Source organism: Globicephala melas, chromosome 1 (assembly GCF_963455315.2).
Source record: "Globicephala melas chromosome 1, mGloMel1.2, whole genome shotgun sequence".
Lineage (NCBI taxonomy): Eukaryota > Metazoa > Chordata > Mammalia > Artiodactyla > Delphinidae > Globicephala > Globicephala melas.
Window position 1 is genome coordinate 82,575,069 of NC_083314.1, and position 24,947 is coordinate 82,600,015.

The following is a 24,947-nucleotide window of genomic DNA, read 5'->3' on the forward strand; positions in this document are numbered from 1 at the left end:
ACAACAGTGAGAGGCCCGCGTACCGCAAAAAAAAAAAAAAAAAAAAGAGACTTGTACATGTTTTAAGGTAAAGGAATAGGTTGATGTCTAGCCCTCTAGAACATTTTAAATAAGAAGGTCTTTATTATTATACCAACAATGGGTCTAGTTTCCCATAAAAATAAGACGTGTTTTCTGTACATGGACTTCAGAAGAATAAATCAGTTGTACATCATATCTAAGTATTATCTCATTTAGAGTAAAACCCTAAATCCTTCTTTGCAGTGGCCTGACGACCCCTCATGATCTGCCTCCCAGTTATAGCTGTAATCTATTTTCTGCTACTTTTTTTTCTTAATCCCTTTGGTGGAGCCACAGAGGTCTCCTGGCTATTCCTCAAACATGCCAGGACTGTTTCCTATTTAAGGGCCTTTGCGTTTGCTGTTCTCTCTGCCTTGAACATGCTTTCCCTAGATACCTGCATGGCTAGTCCCTCACCTCATTCACGTTCTGACTCAAATGTGCCTTTCAGTGAGGCCTTTTCTGCTTTTCCTATTTGTAACTGAAATACCTCACTTATCCACCTCCATTATCCCCAGTTCATTCCCTTCCTGTGCCCCTTTCTTGTTTTACATAGCACTTAATGTCACATAACAAATTATGTATTTTACTTATTAATTTTGCTTTTTGTCTTCTCCTACTAAAATTTAAACTCCACGAGTTCAAGGATTTTCCTAGCATTAGAACAATGCCTGGCACTTAGTAAATGCTTGTTGCATGAATGAATGAGTGTAACATTCTTTGTGGAAACTGATATGAGAATGTTCTTCTTCATCATCAACATCATTATTAATAAGCATTTGGATGCTATACATAGAATTAGGCTTCAGATATTCTGTCAGTCAGGAGTTGGCAAACTTTTTCTATAAAGCACCGGATAGTAAACACTTTTTCGAGCCATATCGTTTCATCACAACTACTCAACCCTGTTATTGTAGTGCGAACGTAGCCATAGACAATCCCTCCATGCACGAGTATGGTTGCGTTCCAATAAGACTTTATGTATGGACCCTGAAATTTGAATTTTACATAATTTTCAAATGTCGTAAAATATTATTGTTTTTTTTAAAATTTTTTTCCCTCAACCATTTAAAAATGTAAGAACCGTTCTTAGCTTTCCAGCCATAAAAAGTAAGCAGTGGGTCAGAGTAGACCGACAAGCTGTAGTCACCACCTCTATTTTTACTGGTTTCTTAAACATACCTTAGTTGAAACTTATTTTTTCGTACTGGTAGGAAGCAACAATGTAGATTAAACCTTAGTAATAGATAATTCAGGAATACGTTTGTTTGGCTTCAGAATCTTGCATATTGTTTTCATCTTTGTTTTCCTGGGAACCTTACGTTTTCATTACATGTTTATGAAGCTCATTTTTGAATGAGTTTGCATTCTCCGAGCAGACGCCATATGATAGTGTTGGGGAGGTGGTGGAAGCAAAGCTGGGCAAAGCCCACCCAGGTTTAAAAGTTTGCCATTATTTACAAGGCAAAGAATTCCTGTGTGGGAGAATCGAGAGGTGTTAGCCAGGCTTAATGCCCAGAGGACTGTCACTGTGAATGAGAATTGTGTCGCAGTTTCTAACGTCATCCATAACAGATACCTTGAATAAGTTGCAAATGCTTTTAATAATATAGCTCAGGGTTAATTTTACCTATGCTACGTTGGCAATTTTTGCTCCTTTACTTAAAAAATAATCAGCAAATAACCTATTCTGTTATAAAATCAAGCTGTGATTTGAATAAAGCATTATATTTTTCCTCAATAAGTACAAAGAGAGAAAAAATGTTTTTCATCTGCAAAACTTTTACATATTTATAAAGTTTTTCACATACTTGATTTTGTTCAGTTCTTAAAACAGCTTCACGATGCAGGTAGCTTTATTAACTATTTAAAATGTGAGAGAGCTGATAGTGCAGTTAAGTATTGGATTGGTCAGAAAGTTCCTTCGGTTTTTTAAGTAAAAATAAAAGACACATTTTTTATTTTCAACAAGAACTTTATTGAACAGCATATTCACCCTTTTGTTCCACTACCTTCTGTCATTTTTCAGGCAACTTCATAATTCCATCTTCCCAAAACTTTTTATCTTTTTGAGCAAAGAACTGTGCCAGGTGCCTTTTACAGTCTTCCAGGGAATTGAAATTTTTTCAATTAAGAGAATTTTGTAAAGACGGAAATAATTGGAAATCCAAAGGTGCAAAGTCTGGTGAACACAGCGGATGAATCAGAACTTCCCAGCCAAGCTGTAACAGTTTTTGCCTGGTCATCAAAGAAGCAGGCAGTGTTGTGTTATCCTGATGGAAGATTATGCATTTTCTGTTGACTAATTCGGGATGCTTTTTTTTTCTTTTTTTTTCCCCCCCGGTACGCGGGCCTCTCACTGTTGTGACCTCTCTCGTTGCGGAGCACAGGCTCCGGACGCGCAGGCTCAGCGGCCATGGCTAACGGGCCCAGCCGCACCGCGGCATGTGGGATCTTCCCGGACCGGGGCACGAACCCGTGTCCCTTGCATCGGCAGGTGGACTCTCAACCACTGCGCCACCAGGGAAGCCCCTCGGGACGCTTTTTGTTGAGTGCTGCTTTCAGTTGGTCTGATTGAGAGCAGTACTTGGAATTAATCATTTGGTTTTCTGGAAGGAGCTCATAATAGAGGACTTCCTTCCAATCCCACCATATACACAACATCACCTTCTTTGGATGAAGACCGGCCTTTGGTGTGGTTGGTGGTGGTTCCTTTCACTTGCCCCGTGATCTCTCCCATCCCACATTATTGTACAGTATCCACTTTTCATCGCCCATCACAATTTGTTTTAAAAATGGAATGTTTTCATTACGTTTAAGTAGAGAATCACATGTGGAAATACTGTCAAGAAGGTTTTTTTTCACTTAACTTACGTGGAACCCAAACATCAAAGCGATTCACATAACCAAGCTGGTGCAAATGATTTTCAGTGCTTGATTTGGATACTTTGAGTATGTCGGCTGTCTCCTGCGTGGTAGAACGTTGATTGTTCTCAGTTAATGTCTCTGTTTGATCACTATCAACTTCAACTAGTCTACCTGACCATGGGGCATCGTCTAGCGAGAAATCTCCAGCACGAAACTTTGCAAACCACTTTAGACATGTTCAATCAGTCACAGCACCTTCTCCATACACTGCACAAATCTTTTTCTTTTGCGTTTCTGTTGTGTTTTTACCTTTCTTGAAATAATAAAGCATAATATGCCAAAAATGTTGCCTTTTTCTTCCATCTTCAGTATTCAAATGGCTACACAAAAATTCACCAATTTTGATAAGTTTTTTAAAAAATGTACACTGATATGACAGCTGTCACAATATAGTCTAACAAAATTGTTTTGAATGAAGTTAAAGACAACTAAGTGCTACTAGAGCCATCTTATGGAAAAAAACTGAATGAACCTTTTGGCCAACCCAATAACTTGTGCAAGGTCATAGCACCAGGACTCCAAATGGGCCTCCTCACCGTATGAGGTGCAGACTCCTCACTGGAAACTTCAGCCAGTCTTTGCTTTCACTGCTGTGCCCTCTCCTCACTGCCTCTTATTCTCTAGCTTCATCTGTTCATGAGGATGCTCAGAGCTCCAGCTGCTCCTGGCTCTGCCACTCTTACTGTTCAGAGCTCTGGGAAAAGGTGAGGAGGCTGGGGTCAGTTACATCACTGCCACTGTAGCTACTTACTAGCTCTGTTTCCTCCTCCAGCCATTTTAGTTACTGTGTAATTCATCTGGGCATGTACTGTCTTAGTTCCCAAATATCTGGTTCTCCTTTTCTCAAAACTGTGACCTCTGAAGACCTCACCTGGTCAACCAGTGGCTAATAAAACATCATGGATATGGTTGGCAAAGACAAGAAGGAGTGAGACGGGACCCCAGTGCTTCAAGTCTGGGTGATTGGGAGGGTCAGAACATAGTGATTGAGCATTGGAAGATGTGATAGGATTTAAACACATTGGTTTAAATGTGTTATCTTCGAGGTAATGGTGGAACAGCCTTGCAGTTAGTTTTCTATCCTCCAAAAAGTTAAATGGAGAAAGAGGTTGAACCAGAATATCTGGGTTACAGCCAAATGGCAAGATGTATAGTTAGAATCAAAGACTTTGTGTTCCATTTAAATGCTTCTTAGAGGTCCCATTTGAACAACCTCTTCATTATGAAAATGGAGACTTTCCATGCCTTTTTATGGTGTTTAGAGAAAACTGTCGTAAATATTACACACAATTTGGGATGGTTGTGCATCTTAGGAATCAATGGATGGCATATAAAAAGATTCCTCAACACAGTGTGTGGAAAATGGTATAGAATGTTATTCTTGAATTGTTTTCCCTTCTTCACTTTGGTGTTTGTATGGTACCTTAGATATTTTAAATGTTATTTTAATTATATTCTGTGCTTTTTTTTTTTGGTTAGGAAAGCTGCCTGCTACTAATATCTTAACGGATTTAAGTTTCTGAAAAGCCCCTTTGAACCCTTCCCCATTCCTGTACCTCCTTTTTCTTTATCACAGTCTCAACCCCTTGAACATAACCCAGAAGTCTAGGTATAGGCCAACTGATGTCTCAGTGGAAACAACAAAAGTAGAACTTATTATTTCTCAATGCTTGAGAGAGATTTTATATATTTTAAATTGGAGAGGATAAGAGGCTCAGTCCATACATTATCATGTGAATGTCTTAATTCTATCAATTGACTTAGTCAAAACGAGAAAGTTAATGAATTTAAAGGCAAGTATCAACAATGCTGCACAAAAAGGTGCTGTTACAGCATACCAGCCTGCATCTACATGAAAAAAGCTATAGCTGTATTTTGCCTCTGAATAAGGGTCATGTTGACTGGCCATGGCAGACCATGCTGGGTCACCCACCTGATATTCTGTCACCTGCCAAAACTCAAAAAGACATGAGAGTATGCAGTTAAGTACTCTAAACACTTCTCCTCCCAAAGTGAGTCAGTTTTACCGTTGTACCTTTGGGTTTCTCCATTTACAGTCTCGTGTTTTCTTGAATGGACTGCGTTATCTTGTAAGTTTGGGGAACTTATAAGAAGTCAGGAGTTTTCATGGACTCCTCTCTTTTCCATACAGATGCCCAGAGGGATTCTTGGGAGAATATTGTCAACATCGAGACCCCTGTGAGAAGAACCGCTGCCAGAATGGTGGGACGTGTGTGGCCCAGGCTATGTTGGGGAAAGCCACATGCCGATGTGCCCCGGGCTTCATAGGCGAGGACTGCCAGTACTCGACCACTCACCCCTGCTTTGGGTCTCACCCTTGCCTGAATGGAGGCAAGTGCCACGTGCTTAGCCGGGATACCTATGAGTGCACCTGCCAAGTCGGTTTTACAGGTAACAAATGGGACTCACGGCCATACTTTCCCATTCTCAGCAGGTACTCTTATTTAGCATCTTTTAGATAACTGTCATCTGGTTCTTTAGGGTCCCCCCAACTCTGGTACATGTTTAACATTATGGTAAGGACCAGAATGTTCCAATCAACTATCCTTCAGTTCCTTTTGAAAGGGGAGAAAGAGAAAGAAAAAGGGTCAGATACTCAGAAGTAGTTGACTGCCTGAAGAATATATATCAGGATTGGGGATCAGAATTACTTAACTATCACCAGAAGAAAAGTTGTTCGTGTTACCGATAACTTATTCCTTGAAATCTCCTCTCCCCAGACATTCAGGGCATTGGCTTTTCGGGCTTTCTAAACTGATTGTTCCATTTGCTTCTACATTGCCTTATCCTTGTCCTCATACATTTAATTTTTGTGTTCTTTGGAATTCTGTTTTGAGCCCCGTTTTGAGTCATAGCACAGCTTTCCCCAGGGAATCTCGCTATCTCCAGTTGCTTCAACTCTCAGCATCTTCATCCCTTGCTGATGCCTCTCGTGGTCATCCTTTTAGCTCCACCCCAACCCTGACATTCAGGCTCATATTTCTAACTATCCGTTGCATATTATCCTTAGAAATTCGACAGGTACCTCAAACTCAACATGTTGATATCATAGTGGCACCAATGTACACTCCAAATACTCCAAACTAGAAACTCCCTCTCACTTCTCTGTACCCCACTTAGACTCAGTCACCCCGTCTAATCTCTGAGATACGTCTCACCTGTCTACTCCTCTCCATTTTCTCTTCTGCTCTGTGACCTCTAAAGACCTCTGTAGGTGAGGTCCAGGTCATCTCTCACCTGGACTCCTGCAGTTGCTTCTTACCTGGTTTCCTTGCCTTTACTTTCTCCCCGTCTTGTCCACCTGTCACATTACCATGGATCTTTAACATGAGTGCAGATCTTCTCACAAACTCACCTGCTTACCACCCTAGTGACTTTTCATCGTCTGCAGAGTACAAACTCTTTTACATGGCTCGCGTAGCCCTTACAGTCTAGGCCTTACATCTTCTTATAGCCTCAGTTCCTCACACGCATCTAGCTCTAGTGACGCCAGTGTTCTCATCATTTCCTGAAAATGTCATGCTTCCTGTTGCCTCCATGCTTTTGCACACCCCTTTGCCTGGAACGCCCTTTCCTACAGTTAGGGATTGCCCAATGTTATTGTAAACTCTTAGTGACCCTTTCATGATTCCTTTACACAGTTAGTCTCTATGTTCTGTTAGTTTATGTGTCACATTTTATTGTAATTAATTTTTACATGTCTCTCATCTGACTATATTGTGGGTTCTTCAAAGCTGGGTCTGAGCTTTATTCAGAATGAACCACACGTGTTTATGAAGGTAGACGAGAAAAGGAGAACAAGCCATCATTTTGTCCCCCACTATATCAACAATTCCGTAAATCTAATAAAAAATGAAAGACATATTCAGAAAACTAGACTGGACCATTTAGTTTGGAATACTTGTTCTACTGGTTTTTCATTAAAAGGTGTTGTTACGGGTAGAAGATATATAGGATGATCCGTTATCTCCATCATGACTATGACAGCATTGATACTGTGAGTCACTGAAGAGATTTGGTGGTTAAGAGAATAATTTTTCCTGATTGTCAGTTTCGAGTTGTTTGGCTCCACAAGGCAAAGGGAAGGCATATCTATTTAACACATTTTAATCCTGACTGGTGGAAATGACAGTAGTGCCTTCTTCAGAACTAAAATGTTACTCTGAAATAACCCTCAAATTAAAATGTGTTCCTTTGCCATTAAAACAAACTCTTCTTGGTGGTCTGCAGGGTTCTGATCATCCTTACACATCTGCCACTCTTGTCTGTCACTTTAGGAACTACCACAGGTCAAGCTCACCCTTTTGGTTTTGGGATAGCTCACTATACCACCTCGTCAGACTGTATGAGCTCACCTCACTCATAGATAAAGAAACAGAGGCAGGAAGTTAGTGCTTGTACAAAACATATATGGGAAACCAAGGTCAGAGACCTTCTTGTTTCAGTTGTAGGCAAATACTCTGATATACACAGTTGTCAGAAGTAACCATTTTTATCTGTTCTCCATTGTAGGTAAGTACCTCTCAGAAGAAAAAATAGGAAGAAAGATTGAGGTTCCTTCATTTTCTCTAGGCTTAGCACTGTGAGATATACATGCTGTACCCAGATTTTTATTGCACCCTTTCCCTTTAATTTGATATTCTTGATAGGCAGAGAGCGCTTCTGTGTGCTCAAATGTCACCTCTCTCTCCCTTTTAGAGAAGCTGTCATGACTGTTATTTGCTTTTCTCTGGGGTCAAAGATTTGGGTGTTTATCTAGACAACCAATTGGAGTACTAACAAATTCAGGGGGTTCTCATATCTTTAGTTTTGAAAAAAGGTTACACTAATGAAAACAAAAAACCACGTGAATACCAAATTTACTAGTAGCATGGGAGTATTTTTTTTCTCTCTCTTTCTACCTCAAAGAATCTGCTTTGATTCCTTTGAGTTATGCCTTGAGATTCAGTACTTTCTTCCTGCTGCTTTCTAGTACTTTCCTACCTGAGAGAGTCCACAAGATTTACCTTTCTAGACCTTTATTCTCATGACAGCTTCTAGTTATTTCCATATATAAGAAGCCAGAGAGTCTGTATCTCCTTCAAACACACCCAGCAATATTTTTGTCGAGACCGCAATCAACAAAATGTTTCCCAGAATACGTGTGCATGTGTGTTGTGTTTAAGGGAGATAGAAGTCATATTGACTTGTTTCTATCATCTAAGAGGTCTATTTAGTCATAATTTATTTTGGAAAATATCGATACATTTTATTCATTCAAAAGACATGATTTGAGAGCCTACTACAGGGATCTGACCCCTGCCAGTGTGACAGGTGATATAAAAGGAAACAACAAACTTGGGGTATATGTTTGCATGTGCAGGGGTGTGTGTGTGTGAGGGAGAGGGTGTGGGGATTTGGGGAGCTGAGGGGAGCATTAAGGATGACTTTATAGCAGTGGTGACTTATGAGTAGAGCTGTCAAGATAAGTTGAAGCCCATTAGGTAACCACAAAGGAAGATGGCCTTCCAAACAGAGGAGCAGCTTATGCAAAGACAAGGAGGTGTGAGACAGTAGGTGGATCCAGACCCTTCTGGATCCTGTGCTGCAGGGACTGATGTAGGCTTCCTGCGACTAACCTACAGTCCCTCCCCCTCCCATGTGACCCACTGAGTGTTTGTGTGTCAGCTGAGGGCCCTGGAGAGTGCCCCTGTCAGGTGAACTTGAGGAAGCTCTGATATGGGCTTCCTGTAAGATTCAAAGAGCTTAGGGATTCTCCATGCAGTGGCTCCCTTATGTCACCCTTTGGGTGGGAGATGTGGGGTGGTGGGATGGGGCTGACCCTCATTTCTGTGGGCAGTACTGAGTTCTGTTACCTTTCCTCTAGGTAAACTGTGCCAATGGACTGATACCTGTCTGTCTCAGCCCTGTGCAAATGGAAGTACCTGTACCACTGTGGCCAACCAGTTCTCCTGCACATGCCTTGCAGGCTTCACAGGGCAGAAGTGTGCAAGTGATGTCAATGAGTGTGATGTTCCAGGACAATGCCAGCACGGTGGCACCTGCCTCAACCTCCCGGGTTCCTATCAGTGCCAGTGCCCCCAGGGCTTCACAGGCCAGCACTGTGACAGTCCCTACGTGCCCTGTGCACCCTCCCCCTGTGTCAACGGAGGCACCTGCCGGCAGACTGGTGACTTCGCCTTTGAGTGCAACTGCCTTCCAGGTAAGGAGTCCCCCTAGTGTCCTGGGTTGGGGGATGCACCTCCAGCAGGAAGGAAGGGGATGGGTGTGGTTCAATTGTTCCTTTAAGAAGTATCCCTCCCAGGAGGGAAAAGGGGAAGTGAGAATTTTGTGTGGGGTGGTTTGCTGGTGAGAGAGGAGTTTTATGGGCCCATGTGGTCCGTAAACTGAGCAGGGGGTAATTTAACATGTCAGGGTTTATGATGATGAGTGGCTTGGAAATTGTTTATTGTCCTTTTTGGAGGAACAGTGAGAAATAAGGGACACAGAGCTCTGGGAAAACGATAGACAAGTCTATGGAATGGAAAGGAACACAATGAGAATTACACATTGAAAAATGTGTATGTATGATTAATAAAATGCTTTAAACGGAATTGACAATAATAATAGATGATCAACTTTCCTATATGTTTCTACCTCTGATAGAATAATGGATTATTTTACTATAGCTGCCTAATTGTACCCACCTACCCTTCTGTGACTTTCACTGAGCTTCCGATCTTTAGAACCCTCTCCACGTAGTCTCTCTGACTTTGGGGTAGCCCTGCCCAGACTTGAAGTTGGAGAATTTGGGAACTGGGGTGGCAGCGGTGCTCTGCTAATCAGTGGACACTTTTTGATGAGCGCTGATAGATTATGTGTGGCACAGCCATACATAACCCCAAGGTAGAAGCAAAAAGAGGAGCAGTGTATGGGAGCTTGGGGCCCAGTGTTCTGTAGGACGGAAAAAGGAGCCAGGCTGGCGGATTCACGGAACTCCTTATAAAAATGATGAGGAGGCTGAAAACCGAGAATTTTGATTGGGAACAGAACACAAGCAGCTGGAGCAGATGAATTACTAGGCAACAAAGATTCTGCTTTTTATACAAATAACCTTAGTGCAAAAACAAAAGAAGGAAAACTGTAGGGGGGAATAATGTGCTAAGTAAGCAGAATTGCCTCAAAAAGAAGTTGTTTTAGCCACTCTTTTGGAGTAGGAATCTTAGATTCTGGTGTTGTGGATGTGGTTCACATATAATGGGCTCGTTTGTTTTATCTTTTGGGGATTAAAGGTCATATGTTGGTCCTCGGGATAAAAGCAAATGGTAATTTATTCATTTCATTCAGTTAAAATTTACTGGCCGCCAGCTATGGTCTAGGCACGGTGCTATGCTTGAGATACAGCAATACAAGACTGCCACATAATAGAAAAGGATACCATTTAACTCTGAGCCGCAAGAACAAGCTACTTAATTGCACTGCTTTCAGTTTCTCTTTCAATGAAGAATAGATAATGCTGTCATTTTAGACACTAAATATTTATTTACCTAATATTACTGTCACCCACATTCTCTTGTAGAAGGAATAACTAAAAGATATCTTTCTTCACTCCTGTTTTTGTTTGCATTTTAAGGGTTAAAAGGAGGAAGTAGAAATGTAAACAATTTAATTTTGCAAATTTTCTAATAGTCTAATATTCTAATAGCCTAAGTGGCTAGTAATTGAGGTTAGTGCAAGTTATTGTTGAAGACTAAATGTGTTTTTTAGTTTCAAGAAAATTGCTTTTAATAGTTGCCTAGAACAAGAGGTTGATTTGGCAGCAAAGTACTAACGGGAAGTTAGAGAAGTCAATAAAGGAAGTTTTTAGCAGGGAGAGAGTGATTATTCACTCCCATAGCCTCTGCATTGTTATCCATTAGCCACGATAACAACCTTAGGGAATTCTGAGAGTGTGTCCAGGAAAGGATCTGTCAAACCAGAATAGTATCTCCTCCTTGAGAAAGGAAATAACCAAGGATTCCACAGCTGAGAGGTTGCCAGGGCTAGTGGGATGGAGTAAGGAGATCCTGGCTGTCTCTTACACTCTCCTTATAGTTTAAAGCAAGACATTTTTTTTACACACTGACGAAGTGTGTGCATGTATGTGTGTGTTTGGGATCAGGATGGGGGGTGCAGCGTTGGGGGCAGAAGATTTGGCAAAGAGGTTACTAACACGTATTTCATGCCTTTTATGAGTCAGGCACTGTGCCAGGTACTTCTGCTTCCATTAGCTCCATTACACAAAAACCTTGGGGTTAGGTATTGTTTTTCTGGTTTCCCAGGTGAAGCAACTCAAGTTTGGAGATGTTAATTGATTTACTCCAAGTTGCACAGCTGACATGTGGTTAGGCTGAGTCCTGAAATCCAAGCAGGTTATTTCCGAAGCCTGTGCTTTGTACACCTTGTTCCGTGACACTGTACTACTTGTCTTCCCCTGAAGGTGCTTTGAAATGTGTAAGACTTTTTGTTAAATGCTTAGAGGTGTTTGGGTTAAAAAAATGTAGGTTTATGTTAAAAGAAAAAGGAGATACTTCTAATTATGTTCAGTCAGTACTTGTTACATACATACATATCATGCAGGTATTTAGAAACAGTTAAGTAGGCTGGTTCTTGCCTTTCAGGGTTGCATGATCTAAAACGGATGACGTCAGCTTGGACCATGTATAGAAGGAAACTAAAAAAGAATTCAAAACAATAGATAATGCAGTAACACTGTGAATAAATATATATATTTATACATTGTATAAGATTTTATGCTCATTGTTTTTATGTACCAGGTGGAGTTTGCAAAGTATTAACTTTATTTCCACATGGGGAAATAATGCCTGGAGATGATTTTCTTTTACAGAGTCCTTTTCATGATGCACTACCATTGTCCTTGTCCCTCCCGCATTGCTCTCCACACTGTCCAAGAGACTAAAATGTTACTTAAAATAATAATTACTCTCTAGGGCTTCCCTGGTGGCGCAGTGGTTGAGAGTCCGCCTGCCGATGCGGGGGACATGGGTTCGTGCATTATTATTATTATTATTATTTTTTGCTGTATGTGGGCCTCTCACTGTTGTGGCCTCTCCCGTTGCGGAGCACAGGCTCCGGACGCGCAGGCTCAGCGGCCATGGCTCATGGGCCCAGCCGCTCCGCGGCATGTGGGATCCTCCCGGACCGGGGCACGAACCCGTGTCCCCCGCATTGGCAGGCGGACTCTCAACCACTGCGCCACCAGGGAAGCCCACAACACCATTATTTGAAGAGAATCATTATTTCAGTTCTAAAGGTGGGGAAACCAAGTCAGCAAGAGGCAAAGTAGCTTTTGTCCAGGTTCTGCAATTCTCAGATGGCTGCTTCCCACCACATTTCAAGTCTTTGCAGTTTTAACTGAGGCCTACCCTGATCACCCTATTTCAGGTTGTAACCATTCCCTTCCCCCTCCATTACTGACCCTAGTCTACTTTTTTTCTTTTCTTTTCTCCTCTTTTTTTGTAACACTTGTCATCGTCTTACTATATAATTTGTGCTATATAATTTACCTCATTATGTCTATTGTTTATTGTCTGTCTTTTCTAAATTCTGCTGCCTCTTCGCCTCTCCAGAGTGGAAGCTAGGATCTTTGTTTTTATTTAGTGATACGTCCCAAGCACCTAGAAACCATGCCAGGTATATAATAGGCACATACCTATCGATTGACAGATTGAGTTTAGTATAACATGGTAGTATTGAGAACATAACTTTGGTCTTTTCATTTTCTTCCTGGTAACATGCACCCTAGACTTAGTCTAGCTTCTCCTTCTGTACTTGTTTATACTAGTACTGCGTAAAAAGAATTGGAGTTCTTTTCAACTCTGAAAGTCAGTGAACCCCACATAAGTTAGTGATTATTTTTGAATGGTTAAAATATAGTTCTTTTCCTGCAAAGGGCACCGTAGTTACTGAGTTGATTTTAGAATTATTTTAAGACTGATGGGGAGGGAATTAAAACTGCAAGAATGACTCATCCTGTGTAATAAAGAAAGAAGTGTTTCTCCATAGAGGGAAGAAAAAAAGGAATATATTCAAGAGGGAACTGATAGAGTCAAACCAAGGAACTGTATTTCATCTTCTTGGAGCAGCAACTGTTAATAATCCAGATCCTTATGAACTACCATTAGGTAAAGTTTTTAGCAGAAGCCCCGAGGAGGAGCACTCAACCAGAGTAATTTTAACAAAAGAACAAAATAGAAAATAAATTCTTGAATCACTGATTCCCAGTTTTGGGGGGTTAGTGGGGGGGAGAATGAGTTAAACTGGTTTTATGTTTGTGATATTTTAAGAAGTAGCACAGGTCATCAGAAAGCAGTGGGTTGTTTGTATCTCCTGGCTGTACCTGTGAGTCCACAGTTGGATAGGGCAGTCCCTGATGGACTTTCCCTTTTTCTTTCTCTTCTGTACCTCCTTATTCCTTTATGATTTTTAAACTTCATAAAAAGCTGTCTGATCCATCCTGTCCAAACAAGGAAGGTTTATCCTTTGTAAGTCACCTCTGTACACTACAGGCTGATGATATGTTATATCCCTATATCATTAAAATAAAGCTTAACCACATTTTGTGGCTTTTGTGTCTGCTCTGCAGTTGCTGAGCTTAAAAACTGTTAGAAAGAGTTCCCTCTTGCATTCTCATATGCACGGGCATGTGATGTTCTCTTGGGTATTATACTAATCATATTCTGGCAGGTTTCACTGGAGCAGACGCAGAAGTTGTCGTACCATTTTGCAGGGCGCATTATTTTAGCTCCTCTAACCTGGGCCCTGCATCTAGTTGTACTTGATGTTCCTGGAAGTTTTTCCTGTTCTGTCATGCTTGGCAGTTTTGCCCGTGCTACCTCCTCAGCCTTCTGTCACTTACCTCCCCCACCCACCCTGCCTTTTTATATAGAACTTATTCCTTATGATGTGTCAAAGGCACCTACTTCACTGAAATGCCTTCCATATTCCCTACCCCGCGGGGACTAGAGACCTGAGGTCTTTCGCAACCTGTATACATCTAGCACAGCACTTATCAAACTGACTGTTCATCCTTGCCAGTAGACACCCTCATTTAAATTCCCCAGTATCCAGCTTACTGCCTGGAACAAAATTGAGACGTAATGAATATTTGACAAATGAATGAATTGAATGTGATAGAGAAGAGAATTCCTATATTCTATAATTTTAAAAAATGCTCTGAATTTATTTCTTTTGAACCCCTTTATTCATTTCTCTGACTTCTTTGGAGGTAAAGTTAGAAAGGGAAGTGGAGATGATTTGGGAGCTACAGAGGGAGGCAGGTAGGAGCAGCCACCTGGGTGGGTGGTGGGGCAGGCATCCAGGGGCCAGTCATGGGGTCGGTGAGCTCATTGGGGCCCATTCAGAGGACGGATGCAGTGTGCCGAGGAAACCAGTGGGGCAGAGGTGGGGCCCGCTTGCTCTTGTGACAGGTTTCTTCCCAGAGGCGAGGGAGAAGGTAGCACGTAGCTGTTTACTTTTGTGCCTTTGTCCAGTTCCAGGCATCCCTGGGTTTTCCTCACTCTTTCATCCCTGTGCACAGAAGCTCTTCCTGAGGACCTTCAGCCTGGCCTGGGAGAATCCTGGTTGTGTCATCTCAGCTTCCCCTTTCTGTTGTCTTCTTTGTGCCTCTGTACCCAGCCTTTCCACCCTCACACCTCCCGGGGGCTGAAAATGGAAAGATGTGGACGCTCTCTTGAGAGATGCTGTTCTCTGTGTGGGATGACAAGTTCAAAAGACACTTTTCTGCTCCCCACCCTCACTGTCATCATTTATCAGTTACGTGGCCCATGGTTTTATAACAGCACAGTCTTAAAATGTTCCTTCTGAGTTTAATTTCTTTCTTTTTGGCCTTTTAAGGATGTGAATTGGCTTTAAGCAGTGGACTCCTTTTAGTACAGTCATGTGAGCCTTTCTGTAAGTCTTTTACACCCATCCCACCCACAGGTCTGGAGACTTGTCTGTTTCCCTTTCCCTTAAAACATTTTTAAGAAGTGATTCCACTATAACTTATTCATTTAAGCCTTACCCTCCCTCCCTACTCCCCTCGCCCTTAGGTAGACTTTCTTATAAGAATTTGCTAGCTCTTTCCACAAAGAGTACTGTAACTCTATTTTTTTTTTTTTTTTTTTTTGCAGTACGCGGGCCTCTCACTGCTGTGGCCTCTCCCGTTGCGGAGCACAGGCTCCGGACGCGCAGGCTCAGTCGCCATGGCTCACGGGCCCAGCCGCTCCGCGGCATGTGGGATCTTCCCGGACTGGGGCACGAACCCGTGTCCCCTGCATCGGCAGGCGGACTCTCAACCACTGCGCCACCAGGGAAGCCCTCTGTAACTCTATTTTTAAAGCATAAATCCTGTCTTAACTTTGGAGGAGAACTGATTTGGTTAGGGTTTTCTCAGACATGGGAACTTTTGACCCAAGATCAGTTTTTCAGATTAATGAAAGGGAACTCTGGGGTCCCAGAGATCATACTGATTGAAATTGAATAAAATTTCTGGTTGAGAGCTTTCCTGGTGGCGCAGTGGTTGAGAGTCCGCCTGCCGTTGCAGGGGACACGGGTTCGTGCCCCGGTCTGGGAGGATCCCACATGCCGCGGAGTGGCTGGGCCCGTGAGCCGTGGCCGCTGAGCCTGCACGTCCGGAGCCTGTGCTCCCCAACGGGAGAGGCCACAGCAGTGAGAGGCCCACGTACTGCAAAAAAAAAAAAAAAAAAAAAAAAAATTTCTGGTTGAGTACTGACTACTAGGCATTTAAACTTGCATAGGTCAGCCACGTGGCCTTTACCTTCTTCATCTGTAACTTAGAAGGATCAGAGTAGATAATCTCTCAGGGTTGCTTTGATCCCATTGATATATAATATTGGGTTGGCCAGAAAGTTCGTTTGGGTTTTTCTGTAACATCTTATGGCAAAACCCAAGCAAACTTTTTGGCCAAGCCAATAGTATTAGCTAATATGTGTAAAACACTTCCTGTGCATCAGGCATTGTTTTAAGTGCTTTTCCTTCTAATATAACAGCTTTATTGAGATATAATTTGCATACCATGTAATTTTCTCTTTTAAAGTGTACAATTCAGTGGTTTTTAGTATATTTACAGATATATGTAACCATCACCACAATAAATCTTAGCTCATTTTTATCACTTCAGAAGAAGCTTAGTATTCATTAGCAGTCATTCCCTAACCTCCCCCTAACTCCCTCCCAGCACTAGGCAACTCCTAATCTACTTTCTTATAGAGCTGCCTATTCTGGACATTTCATATAAATGGGAACACACAGTATGTGGTCATTCGTGATTGGCTTCTTTCACTTAATGTTTTCAAAATTCATCTGTGTTGCAGGAGGTATCAGTACTTCATTCCTTTTTGTGGCTGAATCATATTCCATTGTATGGATTTACCACTTTGTATCAATATTTATCCACTCACCAGGGAATTGACATTTGGGCTGCTTCCACTTTTTTTGGCTATTTTGAATAATGCTGCTGTGAACATTCTTGTACAAGTTTTTGAGTGGACATACGTTTTCATTTTTGGGGGTATATACTTATGAGAGGAATTGCTGGGTGATATGGTAACTCTAATCTCTTCGTGACTGCCACACTATATCCCATAGTGGCTGCACTATCTTACATTACAACCAGCAGTGTATGAGGATTCCCAATTTCTCCATATCCTTGCCAACACTTGTTGTTATCTGTCTTTTTAATTATAGCCATCCTAGTGAGTGTGAAGTGATAGCTTATCATGGTTGTGGTTTGCATTTCCTTCATGGCTGGCGTTGAGCATCGTTTCATGTGCTTATTGGCCATTTATATATCTTCTTTGGAGAAATGTCTATTTAGATTTTTTATCCATTTTATAACTGGGCTATTTGTATTATTATATTATATATATTGTATTTTAATTTTTGTTGTAAGAATTCTTTCTATAACCTAGATATAAGTCTCCTAACAGATACATGATTTGCAAGTATTTTCTCCCATTCTGTGGGCTGTCTTTTTACTTTCTTTATGGTATCCTTTGAAGCCCAAATGTTTTTAATTTTGAGGAACTCCAAACTATCAATTTTTTCTTTTGTTGCTTGTGCTTTTGGTCATATTTAAGAAATCTCTGCTTAGCCCACATCACAGAGATTTACTCCTATGTTTTATTCTAAGGGTCTTGTAATTTTAACTCTTACATTTTGAGTTCATTTTTGTGTATGGGATGAGGAAGGGGTCCAACTTTATTCTTTTGCATCTAGATATTCAGTTGTTCCAACACAACTTACTGAATTAAGTGTTTTTTATATCTGACTCATTTAATCCTTAAAACAACCTTTCAGGTAGGTCCTGTTAATTACCCCAGAGAGGAAAGAAAGTTTAAGTATCTTGCCCGTGTTCACTCAGCTACTGCATGGCAAGGGTGAGAATTGAATCTAGGCAGTTTGGCCCCAGAGGCCATGCTTCAACCATGAATTAACTCTTTCACCTACTTGTCTTCTTACCTACCTACATAGTGACAGGTAAGAACTAAAACAGTCATAAAAAGAAGGCATTTTATTTCTTATATATTGTGGTTATGTTGAAATGCTTCTGCTTTCTTAATTTGTCTGTGGTTGGTGAATTCAGTTAGCTGTAGCACTGGCAAATATAAATTCAAGGTCACAGTTTCAGGTCCTTATAGTTTGGCTACAAAGTCTTCATCACCTCCTTGACACCCTAGTCAACCATATTTAGTCACCAGGGAGATCAAGTTGGGGGAGGATGACCAATAGCAGTTCTGGAACACCACCAGACCACACAGGTTCTAACAGCGGTGGACCAGGACCCCGTATTTCCCTCCTACACTCTAAAACTATCTTTAACTTTTCTGAAGAATGTTTCCATTTAAGAGCACTAGGCTAGAAATGAGACCTCAGTTATTGTTCAGGGACTGTACTTTCTGGACCTGTAGATTTGCCCTCACCTTAGCATAATTATGGGTGGGCTTAAACAATTCAACATTTACTGACTCATTAGTCCATTTGTAAGACTTACATGTGATTAAACAGATATAGGAGTAATATTAATTTTTTTAAAAATCTGAGTCTATAAAATTTTTCATAGTCTTTCTCAAGCTTACTTAATGACTCATCTGCTTGAATGGACTGAGTACCAAACACCTAGAGAAACAGAATTCTCTTCAGTCAAGCTCTCAATTATCTCCGTCTTCTACAAAATGATTTCCTTTGCTCTCTGGGTAATTTTTTTGGTTGCTTGGTTCATACTCATTTATATGACTGCTACTGTATTCAGAGAAACCAGCCATGTTCCAGTGTAACAGAGCAGATGTAGAATACTGCAGTAGCTTGTGGTAAGGAATGAATAAAGCCAGGTGTGATTGATGTCTGTCCCACTCACCAGACTGTAATGCCCCCAAAGCAGGGACTCTTTCTTTTACTCACCTATACCAGTGCCTCGTATAAGACCCAATAAGTGTTTTGAGTAAGAGAGAGAAACTTAAGGGACATTTTGAAGAGGGCAAATACTTAGTCACATGTATTTCAAATAAGAGGATGATCAGTGAACTTTCTCTCTTGTTTTAAAGCTGGTAGTCTTCTATTTTAATAGCTAAGAGATTTGGTAGCAAGGAGAGAGAAAGAAGAAGCCCAATGTATAAATTACAGAGGAACATTCTATGGGCAGTTAGGGTGAAGTTTGGTGTGCTAGTTTCATTTTTCATGGAAGGGAGAAATCAAGTGGAAGGAAGCAATGCTGTTAATGTGAAGAGGAGGATGAAGAATTTGAAGGGTTGGTTAGTTAGTAATAATAGTTAGCAAGTTTAGTTAGTAATAATGCCACCCGATATTCAGATAGCTTTTTATATTTATTTCTACCTTACTCATGATGTGGCACTTATAACAACCTAGAAAGGCAGGCTGGGCAGGTGCAGTCAGCCTCATTTTACAGATGAGAAAGCTACTTCAGAGTTTGTAATTTACCATGTATTAAATAGCTTATAAGCAGTGAGGTTGGAACTTGACCCGTATCTTCAGACTTTTAAGTTCAATATTTTTTCTTATGTCCCCCCCACCACGCTGATTTTCCCAAGGGGAAAAAAAAAGGAATTTAAATTTAATTAGGTAGTCTTTTATCTGTTCTTCCCATTAATCTAGCATGGAGCTGGGGAAAATCTAATACCTTTTTTTTTTTAGAACGAGTAAATAGCTGTTCTGAGTAGACATTTATCTTCACTGGGATTTTATTTCATGAAAACACTTTGAAATACTTGTGAGGTAACTATGAAGGCATGTCATTGGCATAATGAGTCATTTTAAGTGTCTAACTATGCTTGAGGCAAGAGAAGACAGAAGATTGGGGGATTTTTATATGGTGAGTCTTGGGTTGACCAGCTGCTGCCTATTGAATTGAAATAATGAAGTCAGTCTGTTCTGATGACCATGCCCTGTGGAGAAGAGCAGATCACACCATCTGTGTGAGAATTTATCATTTTCTCTGTTCTTGTCTTACTAGGTTTTGAAGGGGTCACCTGTGAGCGGAATATTGATGACTGTCCTAATCACAAGTGTCAGAATGGAGGGGTTTGTGTGGATGGGGTCAACACTTACAACTGCCGCTGCCCCCCTCAGTGGACAGGTATGTACAGTGTGACAGATCAGTCAGAATGGGGCATAGGTTGGTAACCAGTGGCAGTCTGTTATTGAAGTGGGCGTCTTTTACAAGGGTCTCTGTGCTACATCATTGGGTATAGTGCTAACCCCATATGTTCCCCCATGTTCACTTAAAGGAAGAAATATTTTCATGGGTATTTATTGGGCGGCTGATGTGAACTCAGCACCACTCCAGGTGCTGTGGGAGATACGAGAAAGAACGTTATTGAAAGACTCCGATGTTATTATCTGGTAGAACAGCACATTGCCTGGAACATAGTAGATGCTTATTAAATATTTGAGAGGAAAGGAACATACTTAAATGCAAAAATATAAATGTTCTTACCATATACACACAAAAAATGGTAACTGTGTGAAGTAATGGATGTGTTAACTGATTTTATCGTGGTAATCATTTCACAATACATATGTATATCAAATCATCATGTTGTACTCCTTAAACTTACACAAATGTTATGTTAAATACAGCTCAATAAAGCTGGAAAAGAAGAAGCAGCTACAACTTGTCAAGTTTTGGTGTAGTATCAAAGAATATTCATAATTACATGAGAAGGTTATTAAAATGCTCTTCCTTCTTCCAACTAAAAAAAAAAATGAAAATAAATTATGCAGGCTGCGAGAGTTCAGAGCTTATTGTTTGTTCACAGACAGAAATCTATCTCATCTTATTGTCATGTCCTATAATTATGCAAAGGGTTGGGCAGGTCCTCTTGCTGACATTATTTTTACGACACCCATCTCCATTGCTATTTTTTCCTTTTTTGTATCCCTTTTTGCACACAGATTTTTCTGCCTCTGACATTAGAAGAGTAGTCTTGCTTAAATTTACAACCTCTTGGAAGCTTCTAATGTTGTCTTAAGCAGATTTTCCTCTTATTTTTGAAATTGAGTTTCTGCAGACATTTGGTTCCAATTTCTGTTTATATCTATTTATCTGACTGAAAGTGGAGACAAGTAAGAACTGATTAAGTGATTAAAACTGAGCCTTTTTGAGAGAAGTTGATTGATTTAATGTGGAAACCCAAGAATAAGTTAACGTTATAAGGAAGAAACTCCAGTACCAGTGAAGGATTGTGCCCAGCAAAGGAGTCTTGAAATTGGATTGCTGTTGTTACTACCTGGTATTCCTTAGAGTCTCCGAATTGCCTTCCCTCATCTGCAGCAGCTAATTATTTAGAGTACTCTTTAGAGCCGTAGACTTAGGAATAGAAAAAGATTAAAAGGGTTTAAAACTTCAATAATACGATTTCCTGGAAGGGCACACATTTCTGCTTTTAATCCCCAAACTGTCTTTTTTTTTTTTTTTAAGATACTTTCCCACTGGGTTTCCCTAAAATTGGACTTCCCCTAGAATTTCTTCTTGATTTCTTGATCCTAGGACTTTACTCCCAACCCTCTGCTCTTTCTGTCATAGTCTCGCTTCTCTTTAGCTTTTGCCATTTCTCTGGTGATTTTTTTCATAGGCCATTTTTTTTCCAACTTAAAAAGATTACTGTAAAGTTAATTATGTGACAAATAGTAACTGGAAAGATTTGAATTTTTCTCTTTTTAATGATCCTCACAGTGGTATTGGGCAGGATGAGATGCTTGTTAGGAACTTGACCCCATTCTAATCTCTCCCTTGCCCTGTGGGAGAGAGTGGCTCTGTGTGGTACCAAGGCTCCTGATGCCAATGAAGATTAAATGATAATTGTGATTTCACTGCTGACTTTTCTTCGATAGCACACTCAGTTTCCTGCTTTGATATTAATTAGGAAGGTCCAATCTTGGGGGAAAGTTTCCCAGTGAAATGATATTTTACCAAAATTTCTTGCCCCAGGGTGTTTAGTAAATACCTTTTTCCTATGAAAGCCCTTTGAAGATGTTTCTTTTTCCATGTGCTTTTGTATTTTTTCTAGAGGGGATGGCAGAATCGATAATTCAGTGTGTCAATGTGTCAGTATTTATTACTTTTGATCTGCTGTCATTGAAAATACCCTCAGTCTTTGGTTTCCCACCACAGGTTTCCTTCTTCTTTTTCACCGATGCCAATCTTTGACTTCCAGTGACAGCCTTGTTTTTTTTTTTAACTGTCCCGATGACCAACAGGGTAAAGTCCAAGGTCCTTCCTTCATTATGTGAAGTCCTCCCTGGCCTCAGCCCCATCTGCTTCTTCGGCGATAAGAACAGCATCCTATATCAGCCACGCCCTATGTCCTTGTTCACACCGTTTCTTTTCTCTGGATTTCCCTTCTCCTCTCCTCTCCCTATAGTCCTCACCATTTTTGCCTGCCTGGCTCAGATCAAGTGGGTACCACCTTCAGGAAGCACCCCCCCCATGCCCTCTCTCTAGGCTGAGCTAAGTGTTACCCTCTGGGCTCCCTTACTACCCCATACATTCCTCTGTGATAATGCTCACCACATTAATATTAGCATTATTATGTGCTTGACGTGAGGGAATGGGGTCACTGAACTGTTGATGACGTCAGTTACCAGAGCGCTTTACAGACCTTTGTTGTCAGTAGCATATAGCTGAGCTGTTCCTGATCCCAGCCCCAACCTCATTCTGAGAAGAATAGAAAGAAAATTTTGGGTTGTAGTGTTCCTGTTGATATTGACATTAGAGCTGTAAATAAAGTCACATTAGTATTTTCTGCCTTATACAAATTAAGGAAATGAATGGGGCTGGGAGCTGAGAGTTAACCAATGTTTATTAGCACCCAAATAATGAGCTAATTACAGTGTTTTATTTTATGTAATCTTCACAATAACTGTATGAGGAGTAGAGTTTTTTTTGTTTTTTGTTTTTTTTTTTTGCGGTACGCAGGCCTCTCACTGTTGTGGCCTCTCCCGTTGCGGAGCACAGGCTCCGGACGCGCAGGCTCAGCGGCCATGGCTCATGGGCCCAGCCGCTCCGCGGCATGTGGGATGTTCCCGGACCGGGGCACGAACCCGTGTCCCCTGTATCGGCAGGCAGACTCTCAACCACTGCGCCACCAGGGAAGCTCTGATTACTGTTTTTGACATCATATTTTACATCTTTCTGTGTTTCCATTAACTACTTCTTGTGGCTCTAGATGATTTTACTACTTTTGTCTTTTAACCTTCCTACTAGGCTTTATAAGTAGTTGATCTACTACCTAGCCCAGTGCAGAGTGGTTTTACCTGACATGGTTGTCTAAAATAGTACTAATTTGTGCCTTCAAAGGCTACCACTCTTCTGGACAAACTAAAGCCCAGGGGGAAGAAAGAAATTGGTGTTGGGAGTTGGGCAAATGGTTTACTTTTTTTTTTTTTTTAATAGGAATCTTGTTATAGAGATAAGTCGGTAGTTGGATGTTCCTTTAGGATATGTATGTATACCTAAGGATTTGAGGAAGCCTGAGCACAAATGTCTTGACTATTACTGTCTTTGGCTCCAAGCCATCTTATGAGAGAAGGTCTGCTCTGGCAGATATCCACTTAAGAAAAAAAGTTACAAAAGGTCCCCAAATTAATTGAAGCCGTGTAGATTAATGTTTTGTCTACATAGGTTGTTATTTGAATTTTCCTTTTAAAGGTTCATTTCCTTCAGAATTAAAGTTGACTCTAAACTCAACTCACAAATTCCTCTCTGGCTGCTTTTGGTTTTGGGTTCACTCCTAGGGCAGACATGATTTATTTTCCTGTGCAGAACCCAGAAATGTAATTTCAGCTTGGGCTTGGAATAGTGCTTTGGGACACTAAGCAGAAGTGAACAATGGAAGTTAGGTGGACATGAGTCAAATGAAACCAATCACATTTTCTCTCAGCTCTCCTTTATAGCATGATGAACCTAACGTGTTAGTTAAGATTTCCTTTGCTGTCAATTGCTCCAACTTCAGCAAAAATTTTTGGCACAAATCACCAAGTACATACTGCCAGAGGTGCTCTCTGGGAATGGAGTCTTTTCATGGTGGTATTTTGATTTTGAACTCAGTGCTCCTATTTCAGACTTGCCTCTAGTTGGTGCAAGTTGTTCTCTAGAATGAGGCTTTTCTCAAAATCACTTTTCTGTATTTTTAATACTACAGAAATGGAGCGTTTTGGTGAGAGTGGAAACTAAGTATATCTGGGACTGCAAAAGTTTTTTCATCTGTAGTCTGCATGGAGGAATGGAAAAATGCATCTCCCGTTTCAATTTCTCTGCTGTCAACTTGATTGTGGGGATTTGAAAATAAGCCTGTTTTTTTGAATTCTGCTCCATCCCCCCAACCCAACCTCAGTTTGCTATCATTTGAGCAGACTGCCGGAGTGCTAACCTAAAGCACTGTCATCCCAGAGGTCTCAGAGCTAATTAGTGGTTGTGTTGGTGGGAACAGGGGTGAGTGGTTAGTGTGGCCCAATAAATGCAGGAGGTGAGACTGAAGGATCTTTTCTGCCCTCGTGGTCCATGACTCAATGTCTGGCTTTTGCTGCATCCCAGGAAAGATCCAGTTTCATTTCATGACTTTTCAAGCCCTCAGAGAATGGTTGTAAGGTAGCTTCAATAACAGATATTTACTGATTAACTTACAGTTACATACTATGCTAGATGCTATAAGAGACACAGAAAAGATATATATCAATTTCTAATCTTTGAAGAATGGTCAAATTCACTAGGAAGAAATAAGGAAGTCAACACATAACCACAATAGGAGTTAAAAAGTAGGAATGATCATGAGTTTGAAAGAAGCATGGATAGGAATTGGGGACCATCTAAGTCAGGGGTACCCAACCCCCAGGCCATGGACTGGTAGCAGTCCGTGGCCCGTTAGGAACTGGGCCGCACAGCAGGAGGTGAGTGTCGGGTGAGCGAGCGAAGCTTCATCTGTATTTACAGCCGCTCCCCATCACTCTAGTTACCACCTGAGTTCCGCCTCCTGTCAGATCAGCAGCCGCATTAGATTTTCATAGGAGCGCGAACCCTACTGTGAACTGCGCATGCGAGGGATCTAGGTTGCCCCTCCTTATGAGAATCTAATGCCTGATGATCGGAGGGGGAGCCGAGGCGGTGATACTAACGCTGGGGAGCGGCTGCAAATACAGATTATCATTAGCAGAGAGGTGTGACTGCACAGAGCCCATAATAAATCAATCGCTTGTAGACTCATATCAAAACCCTATCAGTGAGTGGCAAGTGACAGTGAAGCTGCATCTTATGGAGTAGACTGGACATAAGCAACACACTTTGGGTGTCACTGTCTCCCATCATCCCCAGATGGGACCATCTAGTTGCAGGAAAACAAGTTCAGGACTCCCACTGATTCTGC

At 41.2% G+C, this 24,947-nt stretch overlaps 1 protein-coding gene across 3 annotated transcripts in view; it reads left to right on the forward strand.

Annotated features, from left to right (window-relative positions):
- NOTCH2 (notch receptor 2) overlaps positions 1-24,947 on the forward strand; it is a 178,061-nt gene that overhangs the window by 77,898 nt on the left and 75,216 nt on the right. For all 3 annotated transcript variants that reach the window (XM_030869221.2, XM_070045204.1, XM_070045200.1), the window contains 3 exons: positions 5,141-5,400; positions 8,876-9,211; positions 19,541-19,663. In XM_030869221.2, coding sequence (XP_030725081.2) covers positions 5,141-5,400; positions 8,876-9,211; positions 19,541-19,663 — 719 coding nt within the window. The remainder of the gene's footprint in view (positions 1-5,140; positions 5,401-8,875; positions 9,212-19,540; positions 19,664-24,947) is intronic.